The sequence below is a fragment of the Loxodonta africana genome, chromosome X, assembly GCF_030014295.1.
Source record: "Loxodonta africana isolate mLoxAfr1 chromosome X, mLoxAfr1.hap2, whole genome shotgun sequence".
NCBI classification, from domain to species: Eukaryota; Metazoa; Chordata; class Mammalia; order Proboscidea; family Elephantidae; genus Loxodonta; species Loxodonta africana.
Genome location: NC_087369.1, coordinates 79,454,303 through 79,477,723, shown reverse-complemented (window position 1 = coordinate 79,477,723; position 23,421 = coordinate 79,454,303). Strand labels below are relative to the sequence as shown.

At 39.1% G+C, this 23,421-nt stretch overlaps 1 protein-coding gene across 2 annotated transcripts in view; it reads right to left on the bottom strand.

Moving 5' to 3' along the window:
- The window catches only part of KIF4A (kinesin family member 4A), a 197,438-nt gene that overhangs the window by 157,712 nt on the left and 16,305 nt on the right, over positions 1-23,421 (bottom strand). For both annotated transcript variants that reach the window (XM_003412683.4, XM_064278511.1), the window contains 4 exons: positions 17,226-17,416; positions 12,113-12,205; positions 6,071-6,237; positions 5,548-5,642 (listed from right to left, as the gene is read on the bottom strand). In XM_003412683.4, coding sequence (XP_003412731.3) covers positions 5,548-5,642; positions 6,071-6,237; positions 12,113-12,205; positions 17,226-17,416 — 546 coding nt within the window. The remainder of the gene's footprint in view (positions 1-5,547; positions 5,643-6,070; positions 6,238-12,112; positions 12,206-17,225; positions 17,417-23,421) is intronic.

Below are 23,421 nucleotides of genomic sequence, written 5' to 3'. Positions count from 1 at the left end.
ACTGCAAAACCTCGACAACAAAAAACCAAATAATTCAATTAAAAAATGGGCGAAGAATATGAACAGGCACTTCACCAAAGGAGACATTCAGGCAACTAACAGATACATGAGGAAATGCCCATGATCATTTAGCCATAAGAGAAATGCAAATCAAAACTACAATGAAATATCATCTCACTCCAACAAAGCTAGCAGCAATCCAAAAAACACAATAACTTTTGGAGAGGTTGTAGAGAGACTGGAACACTTATATATTGTTGGTGGGATGTAAACTGGTACAACCACTTTGGAAATCAATTTGGCGCTTCCTTAAAAAGCTAGAAATAGAACTGCCATATGATCCAGCAATTCCACTCCTTAGAATATATCCTAGAGAAATAAGTGCCCTCACACGAATAGATATATGCACACCCATGTTCATTACAACATTGTTCACAATAGCAAAAAGATGGAAGCAACCTAGGTGCCCATCAACAGACAAATAGATAAACAAATTATGGTATATTCACACAATGGAATATACTACGTAATGATAAAGAACAATGATGAATCTGCAAAACATCTCAAAACATGGATGAATCTGGAAAGCATTATGCTGAGTGAAATTAGTCACAAAATGACAAATATTGCATGAGACCACTATTATAAGAACTCAAGAAAAGGTTTAAACACAGAAGAAAATATTCTTTTATGGGCTTGAGGGTAGGGAGGGAAGGAGAGGGGTATTCACCAACTAGGCAGTAGATAAGAACTATCGTAGGTGAAGGGAAGGACAACACACAATATAAAGTCAGCACAACTGGACTAATCCAAAAGCTAAGAAGTGTCCTGAAGACAACCAATAACTTTGAGGGACAGAGTAACGGGTGGAGGTCTGGGGACATCTAGGTCAATTAGTATAATAAAGTTTATTAAGAAAATGTTCTGCATCCCATTTTGGTGATTGGCACCTGGGGTCTTAAATACTAACGAGCGGCCATCTAAGACACATCAATCAGTCTCAACCCACCCAAAGCAAAGGAGAATGAAGAGCACCAAAGACACAAGGAAAATATCAACTGAAGTTACAGAAAGGGCCACATAAACCAGAGACTCTATTGGCCTGAGACCAAGAGAACTAGATGGTACCCCCGGCTACCTCCAAGGACCGCCCTGACAGAGAACACAACAGAGAGTCCCTGACGGTATAGGAGAAAAATGGGGTGCAGAATTCAAATTCTAGTAACAAGACCAGTCTTTACGATCTGACACTGGAAGGGACCCCGGAAGACATGGCCCCCGGGCTCTCTGTTAACCCAGAACTGAAACCATTCCCAAAGCTGACTCTTCAGACAAAGATTAGACAATAAGACATAAAATGATACTCTTGAAGAGACTGCATCTTAGCTCAAGTAGATACGTGAGACTAAATGGGCAGTTCCGGAGGCGAGATGAGAAGGCAAAAATGGACAGAAGCTGGTTGAATGGACACAGGAAATCTGGGGTGGACATGATAAGTGTGCTGTCACGTTATAGGGAGAGCAACTAGGGTCACATAACAATGTGTCTATAAATATTTGTATGAGAAACTAACTTGAACTGTAAACTTTCACTTAAAGCACAATAAAATATATATATATATATATATATATATATATATATATATATATCTCCAATACTGTCAGCAGTACTGGGAAACACATATTCTCATATATTGTGGGTTAAGTGCATATTGGGACAGACATTTTGGAGGATAATTTAGCAGTATTTGAAATCTCAAATGTGCATACCTTTCAAACTAGCAATTCTGCTTCCAGGTATCTAACCTAGAGAATACTCTCATAGGTATATATCATGTACAAGGCTACAGACTGAAGCATCATTTTTGTAACAGCCATAAACTGGACAACCTAAATGTCAATCCAAATGCAAATAGTTAAATAAACAAGGTATGTTCTGTATACTATGGAATTCTCTATGTTGTTGCTGTTATGTGTCGTCGAGTCGGTTCCAACTCATAGCGACTCTGTAGACCAGAGAAGAGTTGCCCCATAGGGTTTCCAAGGAGCAGCTGGTAGATTCGAACTGCAGACCTTTTGGTTAGCAGCTGTACCTCTTAACCACTGCGGCATCAGGGCTCCATGGAATTCTATACTGCAGTTTTAAAAATGAGGTAGATTTATATATATCGATACAAGATTTTAAAAATATATTGAGATAAAATCAAGTTGAAAACAATATGTACAGTAAGATAGCATTTATCTTTAAAAATAACACACACAAATAAGAAACACCAACAAAAACATATATGTAGAGACCTGAACAATACCCACCAAGCAGCTGAAAGTGGGTTACCTCTGGATTAGGATTGGGTGGTAAATCAAGGAGGAATTTATCTTCATCTTTATTGTTTATGTTTTTATACTAGAAATGTATTCATGTATAACTTGTGTAATTAAAAGGAAATAAAATTAATTTAGCAATGTCAAAATTTTAAAAGACACATAACAAAATTATACTACTATATGTTCATACACACATGCCTATAAAAATACTTGGTAAAGATACACAGTAAATTTAATAACCAGTTAATAAGAACCTGACCAAAAACTTAAAAGGAAGATCTAGGGAATGCGATATCCACCAAAAACAAAACAAAGCCAGCTGCTGTTGAGTCAACTCCAACTCATGGCAACCCCACGTGTGTCAGGGTAGAAATGCGCTCTGCAGGATTTTCAATGGCTGATTTTTTGGAAGATCACCAGGTCTTTCTTCTGAGGTGCCTCTGGATGGATTCAAATTTCCAATCGTTTAGTTAGCAGCCGAGCTCGTTAACCACTTGCACCACCCAGGATGCCCACAGAGACTCTAAAAAGCTCTGATATATTCCTGGAGATCTAGAAAGTCATGTGCATTTGGAGGGCTATGCACATGCCCAGGAAAGACCAGAAAAAACCTGATATGCCCTCAGTCTTGTACCTCTGGCTGACTTCGAGGCCCCGTTCAAGTAGTAATTGAAGGCTAAGGCAGATATATAAAATGCCTGAGCATTGAAGGTATGCCCCAACATATACACAGAACCCTAGGCAAATGGTGGAAAACTTACAGGTTCAAGGCATTTAAGGAAATCTGAGATCAACCATTAGCTAACCACTAAGCTAATTCAGCAGAGACTGGTATGACTGCACACTACAGGGAATATAGACTTTACAGAATTAGTCCAGAAAAGTAGCAATATAGCAGTAACAAATAGCAATAACAAGCAAGGCTTATCCCAGGAATGCAAGGCTAATTCAACATTAAAAAAAATTACTGTAATATAGCACATCAATAAAACAAAAATAATGTGATCATTTCAATAGATGAGGAAAAAGCACCAAATTGTATACTTTAAAAAAGTGAATTTTATGGTATGTGAATTATATCTTAATTTTGTAAAAAAAAAACTTAAACATAGAGTTACCATATGACCCAGCAATTCCACTGTTAGGTATACACCCAAGAGAAATTAAATGATTTGTCTACACATAAACTTATACATGGATATTCATAGAGCAGTACTCCTAATAGCCAAAAAGTGGACACAACTGATGAATGGAAAAACAAATGTGTTATAGCTATACAATGGATATATGTTACAACATGTATGAACCCTGAAAACCTTATGTTAAGTGAAAGAACCCAGTCACAAAGGATTGTGTGATTCCATTTATATGAAAAGTAGGTTAGTGGTTATCTAGGGCTAGGGAAGGAGGTGGGAGTGGGGAATGACCGCTAATGGCTATGGGGTTTCTTTTTGAGGTGATGAAATTTTCTAAAATTGATTGTGGTGATGGTTGCACAATTCTGTGAAAATACTAAAAGCCAATGAACTGTACACTCTAAATGGGTGAATTTTATGGTATATGAATTATATCTCAATAAAGCTGTTTAAAAAACTCAAAACTCAAAAAAGATAAAAGAATCTATAAAAAGTACATTAAGAAAATTAAATCTCATAGTACAAACACAGGATAACAGAAAGGGCACTTTTAAATACATTGACAATAAAAAGCTGAATAAGGCTCATGGACTCCAAACTTTCTGAAGCCATGGAGGGTAGATGAACCCCTGAAACTATTGCCCTGAGATAATCTTTAAATTTTAAAACAAAAATATTCCCTGAAGTCTTCTTAAAAACGAACAACAGTTTAGCTTAACTAGTGAAAAAAGTCTGCCTTGAGCATTATGCTCTTTTAATGACAATCTATACAGATCAAACTGACAGCAGCAACTCATAAGATAGGAGACTTAAGGGGCAATGAGTTTATGTTAATGAGGAAAGAACAAGTTGGAAAAGGAAGGTGAGAATGGTTGTACAACTCGAAGAATGTAATCAACGTCACTAAATTGTACATGTAGAAACTTGAATTGGTGTATGTTTTGTTGTGCGTATTCTCAACAACAAAATAAATAAAATTTAGGAGAAAAAAAGAAGCTGAATAAGGAAGGAATAGGTCTTGCCCTGTGCCAGGAGTATAAAGAATGACAAAGATATAAAATTCCTCAATTACTATTTTTGCTTCTGACTTCTCAGTTCCCAGGAGGGAACTGAAGCCCACCATGAGTAAAGAGGTAGTAAGTGAGAACCCAACTACTTTAATGAGTCCAAATTTCAAATGAGACTGCCGAAGCTATGCTAATAATTTTGAAGAATCATGAAGGAAGATGTTTCAGAAGACTGGGTAGATGTACAATTTCAATTTTCAAAAAAGAGGTAAGAGTTAATGCCATAAATTATAGACAAGTGAGTTTGATATAAATCTAGAATGGATTATTATAGGCATGGTTGGCAAGAACAAGAAATTGAACAATGAGCACTAAAAGCTGCTGGAATTCACTAAGAAAAAATCAATTTAGGCTAATCCTCATTTCTCTTTTGGACTGTTACTAAGCTGGTAGCTCTGAGAAGTATGGTAGACATAGTATATCTGGGCTATAGCAAGGCATTTGATAAAACTTTTTATGAAATCCTTAAGAACAAACTTGAGAAATATGAGCTGGATGTTAATTAGTATTGGATATTGTTAGTAATTGCTTAACGGACCATTCCGAAAGCATGCAGATTACCAGATCGCTATCATGTGAGATAAAGGTTTCTAATAGAATACACCACAGGATTCTAGCCCTAGGAGCTTCAAAATTTATATCCAACAACTTGAATGACAAGATGGAAATCATGCTGATAAGAATTTATAAGTGACAATGTCTGGGAGGGATAGTGAATACTTGAGAAGACAGAATAAAGATACTGATTTTAATTATAAGTAGTTGGTGGTAACACAAAACAAAACAAAAACTAAAACTTGCCTGGACCAGATGAAATCAAACCAAGGGCCAGGTCCATAGCTCATACCTGAATTAAGACAATCAGTGCAAGGGAAAGGAACAATTTTTCACTTTTCTGAAATCAGCCTCAAACTGGAATTGTAGCTACTGTTAGAATGTGGTCTGAAATATTCCAATCAAGACATTAATAGGAGTATTAGAGGTTTTTATCTACAACTGTGGCCTTAATTACTCTCTCACCCTCTTTTAGGCGATCTCCTTCAGCCTTGGTTTTCTTCTGCCTTTCTGATCCAGCAAGGTCTACAAGATGCAGCTTGGAGCGAAAGCTGCTATTCCTGTGATAATGACAGAAGACATAAGTGAGGATAGTAAACAAGCTGGAAAAAAAAAAACAACAAAACAAAACCCAGTGCTATTGAGTTGATCCCGACTCAAAGCGACCCTATAGGATGGAGTAGAATTGCCCCATAGAGTTTCCAAGGAGCACCTGGCGGATTCAAACTGCCGACCCTTTGGTTAGCAGCCATAGCACTTAACCACTATGCCGTCAGGGTTTCCAAAACAAGCTGGAGGGTAGCTAAATATCAAAGCTGACTTGTTGGCTCTCATTTTATTTCAAGTCAGTCAATGTGGTTCCATTGGTCCCTAGTGCTCACAGCAATAATTGTAAATGATTTGTCAAATCAGTTGAAGAGAAGCAGCCTAACATTGGACTTTAACAGAACTAACATTAAAAATCTTGACTTTTTAAATTGTAACTTACTTGTCACTTTTCTTTCTTTGCTCTATGGAAATTGTAAAGATGGCATGAGATCGGGATGACTGGGAATTCATAGCTGTGGAGGCCACAGTTCTACAGTTGTTGCCCTGCTCCAAACAGGAAACAGTATCCAGTGCAACTAAAACAGTCTTCTCAGTGAGTCCCACAATCTAATTCAGAGAAAAAAAATTCCCGTATGATTCATGCTTCAAACACTTGACCAGAAATACAGAGATTGGTGATTTAAAAAAAAATGCCTTGTTGTTCTACTAGAATTTCAAGAAATAGAATAGACATGGAATGAGGACTGTTTTAACTAGCAACTCTATGTAGGTCACTGGAAATCAAAGACTCCAATCTTCCCTAGAGACTTCAGAAATAAGGGTGCCAGCCAATACTGGAGCTGGAAAAGATCTCTGTATTTTAGGAGAGCAATGGATAGGGGCTTCCAGGGAGCTCCGAGTGAAGGTAAACTTTGGACCCAGGACAGCAAGTGCAATACAAACAGCTACAGTATTTCTCTTTGCTACTTTCTCATCCATAGAATCCCATCCTCCTCCCTGTATCACTGATCCACTTTATACCTTGTTTTCGATAGGGGAAATAGCACGGCAGTTTCCACTGGATTGGAAGCCAGAACAGGGTCCTAGGCTTGGTACTGTACCTACCTGGGAAAGCTTGTACAAGTCATAATTTCTTGCAGCCTTTAGGTATTGGACTAGATGAATACGAAGTCCCTTCAAGCCCCAATATGCTATGATTTTATTGATCCCTAGGTACCGAACATACGTCACTGACCCTAATTTCTAGTCCTATATTTCTAACTGCATGCTACTTACACTTTGAAATCAGTAAATTATAAATCAAAATCATCTTCCTTCCACCAACACCAATTCTCACTACCACATCTCCATTTCTATTGATAGTATTTCTAGGCTTATATTCTCAAAACTTCAGATTCTCCTTCAATTCCTCCCATTCCCCCAGATCCCATATATCACCAGCTCCTAGTCGATTCTTCTTTCAAATGTGTTGCTTCCTTTTCCTTTCCACATCTACCTACTTAATCCAGATCCACATTACTTCATGCATGAAAAACGAGGCCACGGTTTCCCCAACTGGTCTTCTTCACCCTACCCTTTCTCCTCTTTAATCCATTTCTGTTTAATCTTCCTAAAATCCTGCTTCCTAAAATATCACCAAACAACTAAGCCAAGTACAAGATAATGAGGACACAAAGGTCGTTAAGATACTTGTCTAACCTCCAGGAGCTAACTTAGTTGGAGAAGTAGCACATATATATTAAAAGAAAAACTTGGCAAAGGTAGCCATGACAATCCTTCATTCAGAAGTATTAAATAGCTTATATATTGTTAACAAGGATAGAAACTAAACTCTTTAGCCTGGCTTAATAATCTGGTCCTAAAATGTTGCTGTTTTTAGGTGCATTTGAGTCAGTTCCGACTCATAGAGACCCTACGTACAACAAAACCAAACATTGCCCAGTCGTACTCCATCCTCACAATCATTGCTATGTTTGAGCCCATTATTATAACCACTCTGTCAGTCCATCTCATGGAGGGTCTTTCCCTTTTTTGCTGACCGTCTACTTTACAAAGCATGACGTCCTTCTCCAGGGACTGATCCTTCCTGATAATATATCCAAAGCACGTGAGATGAAGTGTTGCCATCTTCCCTTCTAAGGAGCACTCTGGCTGTACTTCTTCCAAGACAGACTTGTTTGTTCTTTTGGCAGTCCATGGCATATTCAATATTCTTCACTAACACCATAATTCAAAGGCATTGATTCTTCTTTGGTCTTCCTTATTCATTGTCCAGCTTTCGCATATATATGAAGTGACTGAAAACACCATAGCTTGGGTCAGGAGTACCTTAGTCCTCAAAGTGACATCTTTGCTTTTTAACACTTTAAAGAGGTCTTTTGCAGCAGATTTTCTAATGTGATACGTCGTTTAATTTTTTGACTGCTGCTTCCATGGGCGTTGATTGTGGATCCAAGTAAAATGAAATCCTTGACAACTACAATCTTTTCTCCATTTATCATGTGGCTTATTGGTCCAGTTGTGAGGATTTTTGTTTTTTTATGCTGAGGTGTAATCCATATGGAAGGCTGTAGTCTTTGATCTTCATTAGCAAGTGCTTCAAGTCCCCTCCATTTACAGCAAGTAAGGTTGTGTCATCTCCATAACACAGGTTATTTGAGTCTTCCTCCAATCTTGATGCTGCATTCTTCTTCATATAGTCCAGCTTCTCAGATTATTTGCTCAACATACAGATTGAATAAGTATGGTGAAAGGATACAACCCTGATGCATACCTTTCCTGATTTTACACCACATAGTATCTAATTGTTATGTCCAAATGAATGCCTCTTGCTTCATATACAGGTTTCACATGAGTACAATTAAGTGTTCTGGAATTTCTGTTCTTTGCAACGTTATCCATAATTTGTTACGATCCACACAGTCGAATGCCTTTGCATAGTCAATAAAACACAGGTAAACATCTTTCTGGTATCCTCTGCTTTCAGCCAAGATCTATCTGACATCAGCAATGATATCCCTATTCCACATCCTCTTCTGAATCCAGCTTGAATTTCTGGCAGTTTCCTGTCAATGTATTGCTGCAACTGTTTTTGAATGATCTTCAGCAAAATTTTACTTATGTGTGTTATTAATGATATTGTTCAATGATTTCCACATTCTGTTGGATAACCTTTCTTTGGAATGAGCACAAATATGGATCTCTTCCACTCAGCTGGCCAGGTAGCCGTCTTCCAAATTTCTTCACGTAGACAAATGTGCGCTTCCAGCATTGCGTTCGTTTGTTGAAACATCTCAGTTGGTATTCCGTCAATTCCTGGAGCGCTGTTTTTCACCAATGCCTTCGGTGCAGCTTTATTCCAGATTCGTCATTAAGGTCAAATGTACTTTGAGGAGGCATTTCTTCCCCAGTCATATTTTGAGTACCTTCCAACTTGAGGGGCTTATCTTCCAGCACTATATCAGACAATGTTTTGCTGCTATTTATAAGGTTTTCACTGGTCAATTTTTTAGAAGTGGTTCACCAGGTCCTTCTTCCTAGTCTGTCTTAGTCTGGAAGCTCCGCTGAAATTTGTCCACCGTGAATGACTGTCTAGGTTATCTAGTGCTGCTATAATGGAAATACCACAAGTGGATGGCTTTAACAAACAGATTTATTCTCTCACAGTCTAGCAGGCTAGATGTCCAAACTCAGGGTGCCAGCTCCAGAAGAAGGCCTTCTCTCTCTGTTGGCTCTGGGGGAAGGTCTTTGTCATCAATCTTCCCCAGTCTAGGAGCTTCTCAGCACAGGGATCCCAAGTCCAAAGGACATGCTATTCTCCTGGCTTTTGTTTCTTGGTGCCATGAGGTCCCTCTGTCTGTCTGCTCACTTCTCTCTTTTATATCTCAAAAGGGATTAACAAAACCTAATCTTGTAGATTGAGTCCTGCCTTATTAACATAACTGCCTCTAATCCTGACTCATTAACATATAAAGCCAGTGCCGTCGGGTCGATTCAGACTCATAGTGACCCTATAGGACAGAGTAGAACTGCATCATAGAGTTTCCAAGGAGCGCCTGGTGGATTTGAACTGCCGACCCTTTGGTTAGCAGCCGTAGCACTTAACCATTACGCCACCAGGGTTTCCAATTAACATATAGAGGTAGGATTTACAACACATAGGAAAATCACATCAGATCACAAAATGGTGGACAATCACATAATACTGGGAATCATGGCCTAGCCAAGTTGACACATATTTTTGGGGGACACAATTCAATCCATGACAGTGACTCTCCTGCTATCTGAAATACCAGTGGCATAGCTTTCAGCATCACAGCAACATGCAAGACACCACAGCATGACAAACTGACAGATGAGGGGTGGGCTAACATATCTCCTATTAATTCTCAGCCAAATACTCTAATCCAGTCAGACTGGTCTAGTCTTATCCCTGGGAGTATATTTTCTATTTAAGTTATTCTAGAATAACCTTACTTCTTTCTTCTACTTGCTTAAATCCTATCCATCCCATCTGAGGAGTGTTTACAAACTGTCCTTACCCATTCCAGTTTGAGTCAGAAAGTCACACTTTTTGTACTTATAAATTTCAACTCAATTTAGGAATTAACCCCTGCCTTAGCATTTTTTTTTTTAGCATTTTTTTTTTTTTAGCATGGAGAGTATTATCTCAGTCATCTAGTTCTGCCATAACAGAAATACTACAACTGGATGGCTTTAACAAAGAGAAATTTATTTTCTCACAATAAAGTAGGCTAAAAGTCCAATTTCAAGGCGTCAGCTCCAGGGGAAGGCTTTTGCTCTCTGTCAGCTCTGGAAAAAGGTCTTTCTCGTCAATTCCCCTGGACTAGGATCTTCTCTGGAACCTAGAATCCAAAGGACACACTCTGCTCCCAGCACTTCTTTCTTGGTGGTATGAGGTCCCCAACTATCTGCTTGCTTCCCTTTCCTTTTATCTCTTGTAAGATAAAAGGTGGTGTAGGCCACACCCCAGGGAAACTCCCTTTACCTTGGGTCCAGGAGGTGACCAGAGTAAGGGTGGTGTTACAATCCCACCCTAATCCTCTCAACATAAAATTACAATCACAAAATGGATGATAACCACACACTACTGGGAATCATGGCCTAACCAAGTTGACACATATTTTTGGGGGAACACAATTCAATCCATAACAAGTATATAAAAGATCTTAGAACAGGGTCAAGAGCTGGCTTAGTACTAATATTCTTCCTGGTGACAGCATGCATTTTGCCCAGGTTGCTTATCCAAGTTTCTGATTCCACTATCCAAACCATCTTCCTGTATTCCAAGCTTATCAGGCTTTCAAAATAGGTCTGATCCTTCAAGCCTTGCTTTAAAAAAAAAAAAAACCAAACCCAGTGCTGTTGAGTGGATTCCGACTCATAGCAACCCTAGAGGACAGAGTAGAACTGCCCCACAGAGTTTCCAAGGAGCGCCTGGCAGATTTGAACTGTCGACCCTTTGGTTAGCAGCTGTAGCACTTAACCACTACGCCACCAGGGTTTCCAGCCTTGCTTTAGCACCTGGTTAGCGATATAATGACCCAGATGGAAAAAACAAATTCAAAAGCACACTTGCCTGTCCTTTAGCTGTACACCAACCCTTCAACTTGTTTTTCTTCCTTTGGGCAGCAGAACAGGGGAAGGAGAGGAAGATGGGTAGGATATTATTTTATCAAGTTTTCCTAAATCTGTATTACATATTCTCACCTACTTCCAGGCTATGACTCTCCCATTCCTGAATACACAAGTTGGTGCTAGACCCAAGTTCTGCCTGTTTTCAACACTGGCTTTTGGATTTGCCCCTTTCCCATATATGAAACTCCCAAGCTTGTCTCAAATTTTCTGTTCAGCTCCAGTTCCTCATCCTATTATCTACACCACGTGAGAGAAGCCACTCAAATAAGTGATGTATTTCCTCCTATGGCACTTACGAATTTAAAATTTTTATATTATTTAACTTTTCACTTTTTAAATATTATCCCAGATCCCAGCACAATGTCTATTACAGTGCTATCCAATATAATTTTTTGCGATCATGGATGTTTTATATTTCCACTGTCCAGTACAGTAGCCACATGTGGCTATGGAGTACTTGATATGTGCCTAGTGCAACTGAGGAACTGAATTTTAAATTTTACTTAATTTAAACTTAAAACACCACTTTTTTGTGCCTAGTGGCCATTATATTGGACATCTCAGCCTTAGAACTCTATAGATAATTAATAAATACTTCCTTGACATTAGCCTTCATTCAAGAGGTAACAGGATGCTGATAAAACTGAATATGAGTACTCCTTTCCTTCCCCACAAGAAGCTCCCACTTAGGAATTAGGTTCATACAAAATCTGGAAGACTACGATGTTAGCAGTTGTTTAAAAACATAGTGGCAAATAAAAGGGATGTGAACTTTAGTACTCGCCAACATTTTTTAATGACATCAAATGAGAGACAAACACACCTTTATGCCTTCTTTAGGGTCTTCCCGTATGTTTATTTGAGAGGCTTTTTCACGAGATGGGCATAGAAGATCCAAGATTTCTTCATTGTAGATCTGGTATTGTTGAAAATGAAATAAAAACAAGACGTTAACAATGGTAATCTCTGGGTGGTGGGATCACCGGTAAATTTTTTTATTATTCTTTGTGACTTTTTGTATTTTCTAATTTTTTTTTACAATGAACATGTATTATTTTTATAATTATGAAAAGGACTTTAATCTTACATGTAATCATTTGATATTTTACCAGAATAAATCCATGTTATTTATAGCAAAATTGACACTGCTATCTTAAGACAAAGTCTCTTAGGAACAGCAGACACAAAGAAAAGCTGCGTGGGTACCAAATTCAGTTATTTGATGGCGTCATAACAGCGTCGCTTTCACTGATTTTGTTAAAATGTAATAATGGGTCCTTAATGGGGGGTGGAGTTGGGAAGCAGAAGGAAGAAGTCAAAAGAGAGAAGTAGCAACCAAGATTTCAATAGCATCCAGAACTTTTAAGTGCTGAGAACATTGTTTAGCACATAGTAAGCACTATATTTGTTTGCTACCATTTCTGTTGCCAGTATTTAACAGACCAGATTCCTGAGTTATTTTTATATTCAATTATCTTGGTTACAGCTAGGTTAATCAAGAGACTCAAGAAGGCTAATCTTTTCTTTTAATTGTGGTAAAATATGAAAGGCTGATCTTGATGATGTCTGTGGTGCAATTACTTAACATAGCCCTTCTGGCCATAGTCTTTTTAACTCCCACCAAATGACTGGGTGGGACTATGCAAATGAGACACCTGTGGCCCACCAAGGGGATTGGATAGCTTACTAATAATGTAAATAAGCTACATGGCACCCTTGTGGGGGTGGGACCATGCAAATAAGGTGTATGGAACCCTAATCAGGGGGTTAGTCAGTTTTGCCATCCTGCTAGGCTTAAAGCGTTACTTGGATTCATCAACTTACTGTCATAGTTTGGTTAAAAGAGACATGGAATTGGTGTAGATCTCAAGTGTAATGATACACTACATTGACGATATTATGTTAATATCAAACACCAAAGAACAGGCTAGGGCTGATTTGAATATAGTGGTGGCCCACATGACCAACTGAGGCTGGTTAATAAATGCAGCAAAAATCCAGGGCTCTGCTCAAATGATAAAATTCTTGGGAATAACTTGGGAAGGAGTCACCCATGATATTCCAGAGGCAACAAAGAATAAGTTGCTGTCACTATCCACCCCCAACACTAAGCTGGAGGCCCAACATTTGGTTGCTCTATTTGGATTTTGGAGAACGCATATTCCACATCTGGAAATATTGCTGGCTCCCATGCATAAACCACTAGGAAGAAAACTGCATTCAAATGGGGGCTGGAGCAAGAGTAGGTTATGTCTGAATTACAGAAAGTGGTCTCACTCTCCCTGCGTTTAAGCCCTTATGGTCCATATTCAGACATCATTTTGGAGGTGTCTGCCACACATGCTTATGCAGACTAGAGTTTAGGGCAAAAACCCAAGAACGCCACCCTACAGTGACCATTGGGACTCTGGTCTAGAACGTTTCCAGGTGCTGCAGCACAACACACACCATCTGAAAGGCAATTACTCGCCTGCTATTAGGTGCTGATTAAGACTACCTCATTGACAGAAGGACATAAAATCATCCTGAGACCTGAAATAGCCATAATGTCTTGGGTGATGTCAGAGAAACACTCTAATAATGAGGGCAGTGCCCCAAATAGTTCCATAATGTAATGGAAATGGTTCATACAAGAATAAGCTACTTGGGGAATGCAAGGAAGCACCCATTGTATCCATGAGCAGGTAGCCTCTTTTCCCTTAGGTCCTACCCCAGATCCACCTAAGAAGCTGTTACAGCCCATTGCTACATGGATGGTGCCCTACAAACAACTCTCTACTGACCAGCAGAAGACTGCTTGGTTCACAGATGGCAGTTCCAGGGTATATGGACAACATTTGATAGGGAAAGCTGCTGCATTAAGACCAGCAGATGGAAAGACTCTAATTCAAAAAGGTAAAAACAGACCAGCTCAATGGGCTGAACTGCATACTGTCTTCCTAGCCATGATGGAAGAATTGGGCAACGGGTCTGAGAGCCCATATGTTTGGGTTTTTACTAATTCATGGGCAGTAGCCAATGGCCTGGCTGTATGATCAGACAAATGAGCAATGGAAAATTGGACTATTCAGGGGACACCTGTGTGGGGCATGGACCTATGGAAAGTGCTCTGGGAATTTAGAGGGTGCATTAGAGTAGGACATGTTGATGCCCATCAGAAAAAAAAGCCCTTCCTGTTTCAGACGGCGATAGGAAACAGCAAGTGGACCTGTTGGTACACTCACTTGAGGTGGCCAATTGGGTCCATAAAATGAGCAGACATGGGGGTGCTGTAGCAATGCAGAGATAGGTAGAATCTAGACACATCCCCCTTGCACCTTCTGAGGCACAAACTATAAGGACTACGCTGTCTGCCAGCAAGAAAGACCGAGGTTGCAAATGGTTATGGGGCAGATTCCCTGGGAGAAAGGCCCTGCACGTAGCTGGCAACTTGATTATATTGGACCAATGACACCAGTGGCACCAGGTGGCTACAAATGGGTCCTCACAGGAATAGATACTCTGGACCGGGCTTTGCATATCCTGTAACAGATGCAAATGCCAAAAACACCACTAAAGGCTTGGAACAAAAGATACTGTACCAATTTGGGCCATGGAGTCATATTTCACCAGACCAAACAACACACTTTACAGCCCACAAGGTGCAACAATGGGCCAAGAAACATCATATGAAATGGAATACCGTGTTGCATACCACACTCAGAGTAATGGTTTCATAGAGAATTGGTATGGGCAACTGAAACATTTGTTACCTAAAATGGGGAGAGATAAAAGCATGAAGGGCTGGATTGCATGCTTTCATGAGTACGTATTCACACTCCACATCATCTGAACCTTATGTCCCCTTCCCAAGGTGGAAAAGTTTGGGTAAAAATAAATGAAAAATGGAAGGAAGGAGAAATAGTAGCTGAAGGTAAAGGAATGAATAAATGGGTTATGCAGGGGGGAAATCTAACATTATACTGATACCTTAAGAGAGACTCAGAGCAAGGGAATCATCTTCTCTGAGTTAAATTTTATCAGAGCCAGAGAGGGTCAAGCTGAGACGACTTCTGGAGAACCTGACCAGATCAGATGGATACCTGCAGCAGACCGGAATGGCTGGTACCCGAGTAACCTTACCCTGGGGACTCTTTGCCCTACTGAAGGACTAATCGTAAATGACTGCCTTGGACTGGTAAAAAGATTGGGAGGGTGAAGTTAATGTTTCAAGTATGAAAGGGGAAATGGCTAGAAGAGCCAGCGGGTGGCCTGCAGTGCAGTGAATTACTTAACATGGCCCTTCTAGCCACAGTCTTTGTAACTCCCACCAAATGACTGGGTGGAACCATGCAAACGAGGCACTTGAGGCCCACCAAGGGGATTGGATAGCTTGCTAATAATGTCAATAAGGTGCATGGAACCCTTGTGGGGGTGGGATCAGGCAAAAGAGGTATATGGAGCCCTAATGAGGGGATTGGTCAGTTTTGCCATCCCATTAGGATTAAAGGGAGAGACGGAGAGCAAGAGAAAGGAGCTGTAACATGGAAGACAGCGAGAGACAGCAGTGCGGTAGTCGTAAGAGTAATAGGGGTGTAAGACGGCAGGAACCAGGAGACCAGTGTGAGAAGGTTGTGGTGGGGCTTGCCAACTCAGGAAGCTAAGAGTCGTAACACACACCTGAGAAGGCCCCCAGCAGGCCCTGTGGCAGAGGGTGAGAAGCTGTCCTGATTGAGGAACTGCATCCTGAGTTGTTCCTACTACTTCCAAGTTGATCCCAATCCTGAGTTGTACCCTATTACTTCCCTAACAAACCACTTAATTGTAAGTTCACGAGTTTTGTGAAACATTGCATCAAATTACCAAGCCCAAAGATGGGAGGGAGAGTAGTGAGGGGAGGGGGAATAATTGATGTTAGAGATAATGGAGTGATACAGCAGTTTGGAAAAGTTGGACATTTGGGACATCTTTAACATCTGCCTCATAGGAACCAGCTTTGTGCTGAACCTTATTAATTTAATGTTTAACTCCCCCTCTTCCACCTCTATATCCTCTACCTCATTAATATATTAAGATTCAACTTCAGAATGAAGTATTCAATTTGCAAGCTTAAATTGCATCATTCAATTGCTCCTTAAAGATTTTCTCTTATCACTGCTACGGTAACTAAGCAGCTAATTTCCCTAAAGCCCTAAGTTCCCTAAACATGTGTTTTTGATGTCCCGAGGTCAGATATATAACTAGCCAGTCTGTTTGTATACTGATATACACTAGAATGTAAGCTCCCAAAAGGGCATGAATTTTTATCTGTTTTGTTCACTGATACATCCCAAGTACCAGATGTATCTAAATGCCTAAAATAGGGTCTGACACACAGTTGCTGTTAGGTGCCATGGAGTCAGTTCCAAGTCATAGCGACACTACGTACAGCAGGACGAAACACTGCCTGGTCCTGCACCATGCTCACGATCGTTGCTATGTTTGAGCCCACTGTTGCGGCCACTGAGTCACAGTAGGTGCTCAATAAATACCTGTTGAATAAACGCATTATATCACCCCTTACACAGCTCAATACTTCACCCAATCTTTATAATAGTCTTCATGAAGCAGCAGCATAATCACTTAAGCCACAAAACAGAAAAGAGAAATCAAATACTTTTCTGAAGACTCTACAGGGAACCAGTAATTGAGGCCAAATTGGAATTAAAGAATTTCAATCATCTTTTTTACGACAATGCCAACTTCCCTATCAGATTAAACAAACTATTCTAACAAGGAAAGAACTGGGTGGGAGCCAACTCCAGTGGAGCCAATAAGTTTTTTCTATCAATATAGCAAAATGTAATTTACTAAAACTGCATTTACTAATTTTAAGTCATGAAAGGGAAAAATCTTATTTGGGTTTATTTTTTTACATATGGATAATTTTGAATTTAGAATAAAGATAAATCACTTACCTCCAAATAAGACACTTTCAGAGTAAATTCGAAGTCACTTTTTCTATCAATTTCTCTGAAAAGCAGTTGTATTACCCTAGGAATGACCCCAACTGTTGGTTCATTCTCTTGTGCAGCAGTATATGCACCTCCCATTGAATAGGTTTTCCCAGAGCCAGTTTGCCCATAGGCCAAGACAGTTGCATTGTATCCTGGCAAAACAGAAGTTACATAAATAGTGGTGTTCAAACATTTTCATCCAATCAATATCTTTCATTTTCTTCAGCAATTACTTGTAACTAAATTGAGATTTGCTTTCTTAAGAAAGTCTCTTAGGAATAGCAGACACAAAGAAAAGTCATGTGGGTGCCATGACTTTACACTATTCAAAATAAGCAAAGAAGAAAAATACCAACCCAAAAAATATATTTAAAGAATATGTATATATTTATTTTAATTTAAAATAATAAAAAAATATTATTTTCAATTTAAAATAAATACATTTTAAATTAAAAATATATTTAAAATGTGTCCTCTTTTAAATACACTTTTTATTTTTATACTTTATTTTTGTTGTAGTTGTTGAGAATATACACAGCAGAACATACACCAACTCAACAACTTGTACAGGTGCAATTCAGTGACACTGATTACATTCTTCAAGTTGTGCAACCATTCTCACCCTCCTTTTCTGAGTTATTCCTCCATCATTAACATAAAACTAACTACCCCCTAAGATTCCTATCTAATCTTTTGAGTTGCTGTTGTCAATTTGATCCCATATAGAAATATCTTAAAAGAGCACGATGCTCAAGGCAGACATTCTTTATTAGTTAAGCTAAACTACTGTTTGGTTTTAAGCCAACTTCAGGGGATGTTTTTGGTTTAAGGTTTAAAGACTACCACGGGGCAATAGTTTCGGGGATTCATCCAGCCTCCATGGCTCCAGAAAATTTGGCTTCCATGAGAATCTGAAATTCTGTTCTGCATATTCTTCATTTTGATCAGGATTCTTCTACAGAATCTTTAATCAAAATGTTCAGTAGTGGTAGCCAGGCACCATCCAGTTCTTCTGGTTTCATTGCAAAGGGAGCAGTTTTTCAGGAAGACAATTAGCCAAACATTCCATTTCCTCCTCCTATTCCTCTTTCTTCCTCTGTTGCTCCAGGCAAAGAGAGACCAATTGTTGTAGCTTGAATGGCCACTTGCAAGCTTTTAAGACCCCAGGTACTATGCAATGAACTAGGTGATAGAACAGGAGCACTAAACACAGTATTAGGCCAATTAACTGAGATGTCCCATGAAACCTTAACTCTAAACCTCCAAACAAAGGAACTAAATCGCGTGAGGTGTTTGGCTGTACATAAGCAGCCATGCAGCTGCTCTTTTTTTTATTGTGGTAAATATATCTATCACACCACTTGTGCCAATTCAACTTTTTACAGACGTACAACTTATTAATACCAATTACATTAACTGGCTGTGAAATCTTACCCTTGAGGTTGGGCCAAGACAGCGGAATACTCAGATACTTCCTGTCGTCCCTCTTACAACAGAGACCCAAAAAAACAAGTGAATCAATTCTATATGACAATCTAGGAACCCTAATCATCAAAAGCAAGGCTGAAGAATCAGACTAAGTGGTGGAAGGAGAAACAATTCAAAAGCAGTGGAGAAGTACAGATCGTGAGATCACCAGTGCCCTGCTAGCTGAGTCTGCATGGCACACATGGGCTGAGGCAAGCGGCATCGTTCAAAGAGGAGCCTCACCACATCAGATGCAGACAAGCAGCAGTGAACCTGCACACACCTCCAGAACCAAATAGGAGTGGCACCAGACCTGCGAAAGTTAAGTGCAAGCTTCTAACCACCATGTGGGGGCAAAATAACCCCTCCCTTCCCAGAGTTCACAGTGGAGAAGCACTTACTTCCCTTCACCCATCCCCCACCCCACTCTACTCAGATACCAGTCCCACAGTATTAAAAAACACCACATCCCCTAAGCCAGGAATTCAGGGCTGGTCAGGAGGCCCTGCCCCTTCGCCCAGGTGCTGGCACAAGGGGTCCACAGACTTACAGTGCCCTTCATCCCTGCCCAGAACTGTGTGGGTCAATTTAACACTGCATGCCCTCATTAGCCTAAAACAGCAGGGCATACACCTGAAGCCCATTTTAACAGAAGTGGCCAAGGGGGAGCTGCCGATTCAGGACATTTGACACCGCCCTACCCTGTAAGCAGGGGCCTCACCCATGCACACCGGGGGCCTAAGGAATTTGGGAAAACAATAAAAGAACAAAACGACAAAATTAACAGGCTGCTAGAAACCAGAGAGAGACAGCAACTAGAAATTCAAAAGACTAGTAATAAAATTTCAAAATTAGACAACTCAGTAGAAGGTCACAGGAGCATAACTGAGGCAATGGAAGTCAGAATTAGACTGAAGATAAATCCCTTGACACCAATTTATTTGAGGAAATATTAGAAAGAAGATTTTTTAAAAAACAAAGAAACCCTAAAGAATTACGTGGGACACAGTATCAAGAGGAAAAATCTACAAGTGATCCGAGTACCAGAATGGGGGGATAACAGAAAACACAGACAGAAACGTTGAAAATTTGCTGGCAGAAAACTTCCTTGATATCATGAAAGTTGAGAAGATATCTATCCAAGAAGCTCAACAAACCCCATACAGGGTAGACCTCAAAAGAAAGTCACCAAGGCATACCATAATCAAACTTGCCAAAACCAAAGACAAAGAATCTTGAAAGTGGCTAGGGATAAATGAAAGCCACTAAGCTCTGACTACTCAACAGACACCACACAGGCAAAAAGGCAATGGGATAACATTTATAAAGCCTCAAAGGAAAAAAAATTGCCAGCTGAGAATTATATGTCCAGTAAAGCTGTCTCTCAAATATGATGTCAAAAAGATCATTTCCAGATAAACAGAAGTTAAGGGAATCTGTAAAAACCAAATCAAAATTACAAGAAATGTTAAAGGGAGTTTTCCAGTTAGAGAACCAACAAGATCAGACAACCATACAAAACTAGGACATAGGACAGATCAACTAGTTATCAACCCAGATAGGGAACTCACAAAAACAAATCAAATCTAAATGTCAAAACAAAAAAGAGGGAATTACACCGTAGTCACAGAACTTCCATATGGAGAGGAAGTTATGGCAATGTCAAGGAATAATAGATTAGCCTGGCTACCAGCAATGACCGCCAGCCCTGACAGAGACCCCAACGGAGCAAGAGAAAAGTGTGGTGCAGAACTCAAATTCACTTAAAAAGATCAGACTTAATGGTCTGACGGAGACTAGGGGAGCCCCAGAAGACATGGCTCCTGGACTCTGTTAATCCAGAACTAAAACCATTCCCGACGCCAACTCTTCAGACAAAGATTACACTGGACTGTAATACATAAAATAATACTCATGAAGAGTGTGCTTCTTAGTTCAAGCAGATACATGAGACCAAATAGGTGGCTCCTGTCTGGAGGCAGGATGAACAGGCAGGAAGAGACAGGAGCTGGTTGGAGGGACACGAGAAATCCAGAGTGGAAAGGGGAAGTGTGCTGTCACATTATAGGAATTTCAGCTAGTGTCACATAACAATATGTGTATACATTTTTGTATGAGAAATTAACTTGAGCTGTAAACTTTCACCTAAAGCACAATAAAAAAAAAGAAGGAAAGAAATAAAGATTGGCTTAAACTTAGAAAAATAAAGGTAAATTTCAAGGTAACCAAAAAGGAAGCTAACAAACCTATACATCAAAATAAAAAAGAAGAAAAACATAAAGACTCAGCAAACACAAAATCAACAATAATGAAAAAGACAAAAAGAAAATGTATAAAGAAACAGAACTCGGCACAGAAAATTAAATGGAACAAAGAAACTGTCAACACCACAAGAAACCCTACCCTTAATCAATACTATTTTTCCATCACCGTAAACCAAAACTCAGGACTCCATAAGCAATAACCCACCCTTTTCCCTCTCCCACCCACTCCTGGTAACCACTAATAAACTTTGGTCTCTATACATTTGCCTGTTCTTATCTTTTTATATAAGCGAAATCATACAATATTTTTCCTTTTGTTATTGACTTATTTCACTCAGCATAATGTCTTCAACCTCTATCCATATTGTAGCATGTATCAAGGCTTCATTTCTCCTAGTGGCTGAGTCATACTCCATTGTTTGTATGTACCACATTTTGTTTATCCATTCATCCGTTGCTGGGCGTTTAGGTAGTTTCCACCTTTTGGCTATTGGGAATTGTGCTGCAATGAATACTGGGCAAAAGTTTTTAATTTTTATGAGGTCCCATTTATTTGTTTTGTTTTTGCTGTTTGTACTTTTGCCATTATATTAGATAATCCATTGTTAAAAAGCTAAGCCCGACAGCGTTGCCCCTGCATTGTCTTCTAAGAATTTTATGGTTTTAATTTGCACATTTATGTCTTTAATCCATTTGGTATTTGTTTTTGTGTATGGTGCGAGGCATGGATCCTGTTCCATTTTTCTGCATGGGGAAATCCAATTTTCCCAACACCATTTATTGAAGAGAATCTTTTATCCCCCATCGAATGGACTAGCACCTTTGTCAAAAATCACTTGACCATAGGTGCGTGGGTTTATTTCTGGACTGTCAATTCTATTCCATCGGTCTCAGTGTCTATTGTTTTATCAGTACCAGGCTGTTTTGATGACTGTAGCTGTATAATATGCTTTAGTGTCCTCCTCTTGATAGTCCTAAAAGCTAAGAAGTAAAACACTTAAAGTTATGACTGGGATAATGAAGGTGGCCAAGTCACCGTCAAAAAGCCATTCAGAGCTTTACAAGTCTACTCTCTCCTTACCTTAAGAATTCTAAAATATGGTTATTAAAAAAAAGTCTTAGAAGCTGCATAAATAGGAGGGATTCTAGCATGCATTTCTTTGGCTATCAGAATCTTTATTTGAAAAGGCAAAGTTACTTGCTTTTCACAGTCAATAAAAGCATCCACTCCCTATTTGAACTCTCAGAATGGATTTGGACTTTATTAACTTAGGCTCCTTATAGGAATATTTTCATGTCAGTGTGATTCAATGTGATGTCTTTAGATTTTATACAAGACTGATAAAGAATCATTCATTCAAAGATGATCATGATACAGTTAAATGAAAAAGGTTAAACATAAATGTTAAGCGTAAGTATATGTACAGAAAAAGATCAAAAGGATACCGATTATTAACATTTTGGTATTTATCTCTGAGCAGTAGGATGGTAAGTGATTTTTTGTTTGTGTTTTCTTTATTTTGCTGGTTTGTATTTTCTAAATTATTAAACAGAATGTGCTATTGAACACGGGATGTCTTTTGTTGCCACCTAACAACAACGTTATCAGTGCTGTTTGCATAAAGACCTGCAAAGAATATTTCTGAGTTTAATTCCAGAAAAAATGTTTATTTTATAAGTCACTTTGTATATTGCCTCTTGTCAGAGAATCCCAATAGTTACATGGATATCTTCCTTTTATCTCATTAGTTTAATTTTTTGATTGAAATAAAAGGCAGATAAACCCAGCCACAGCTGTAGCAAGATGAAATAAGAAACAATTAGACAATAGATGAGCTATTCTCCCTTTAATTTAAATTGTTATAAATTACCAGCTTGGAATCTAAGAAAGGCATCTAAAAACTAACAACAACCTACTAAAACAGTAAGTATGGCACCTAGAAGGAACTATAAATCCAAGTTTACCTCAAGATGGAAAACAAATATGACCTTTGGAAGTCTGTCCCTTATTCGAGTGGTAGACGTGTTCTGAAGAAACACAAAGCAAGCTTTCTCTGTTAAGTGATCGTCACATTTATGTCAAAGGTGTTATCTACTGTTTACCAAAATAATTTTGGAATCTGAAGAAAAACCTTGAAGGTTTGAAACGATTTGTTAATCTTCATGAAAACGTTGACATTTTCAAAGAACTTGTTGGTGTAAATGAAGTCCCTGATGTTCTGAAAGATTGTAAGATGCAAAATTGAGATTTTCACTGTAATGGATCGCTGATGTCACTGGGAGTGCCGCGCTGCTCCAACAGACACCTAAAATGTGCAAGCGGCTTTGAAACTGTGAATGGGTAGAGGCTGGAAGAGTTTTAAAGTGCCTAACAGTAAGAGCCTAGATTGCCTTGAAGGGGCTGTTAGTAGAATTATGTACATCAA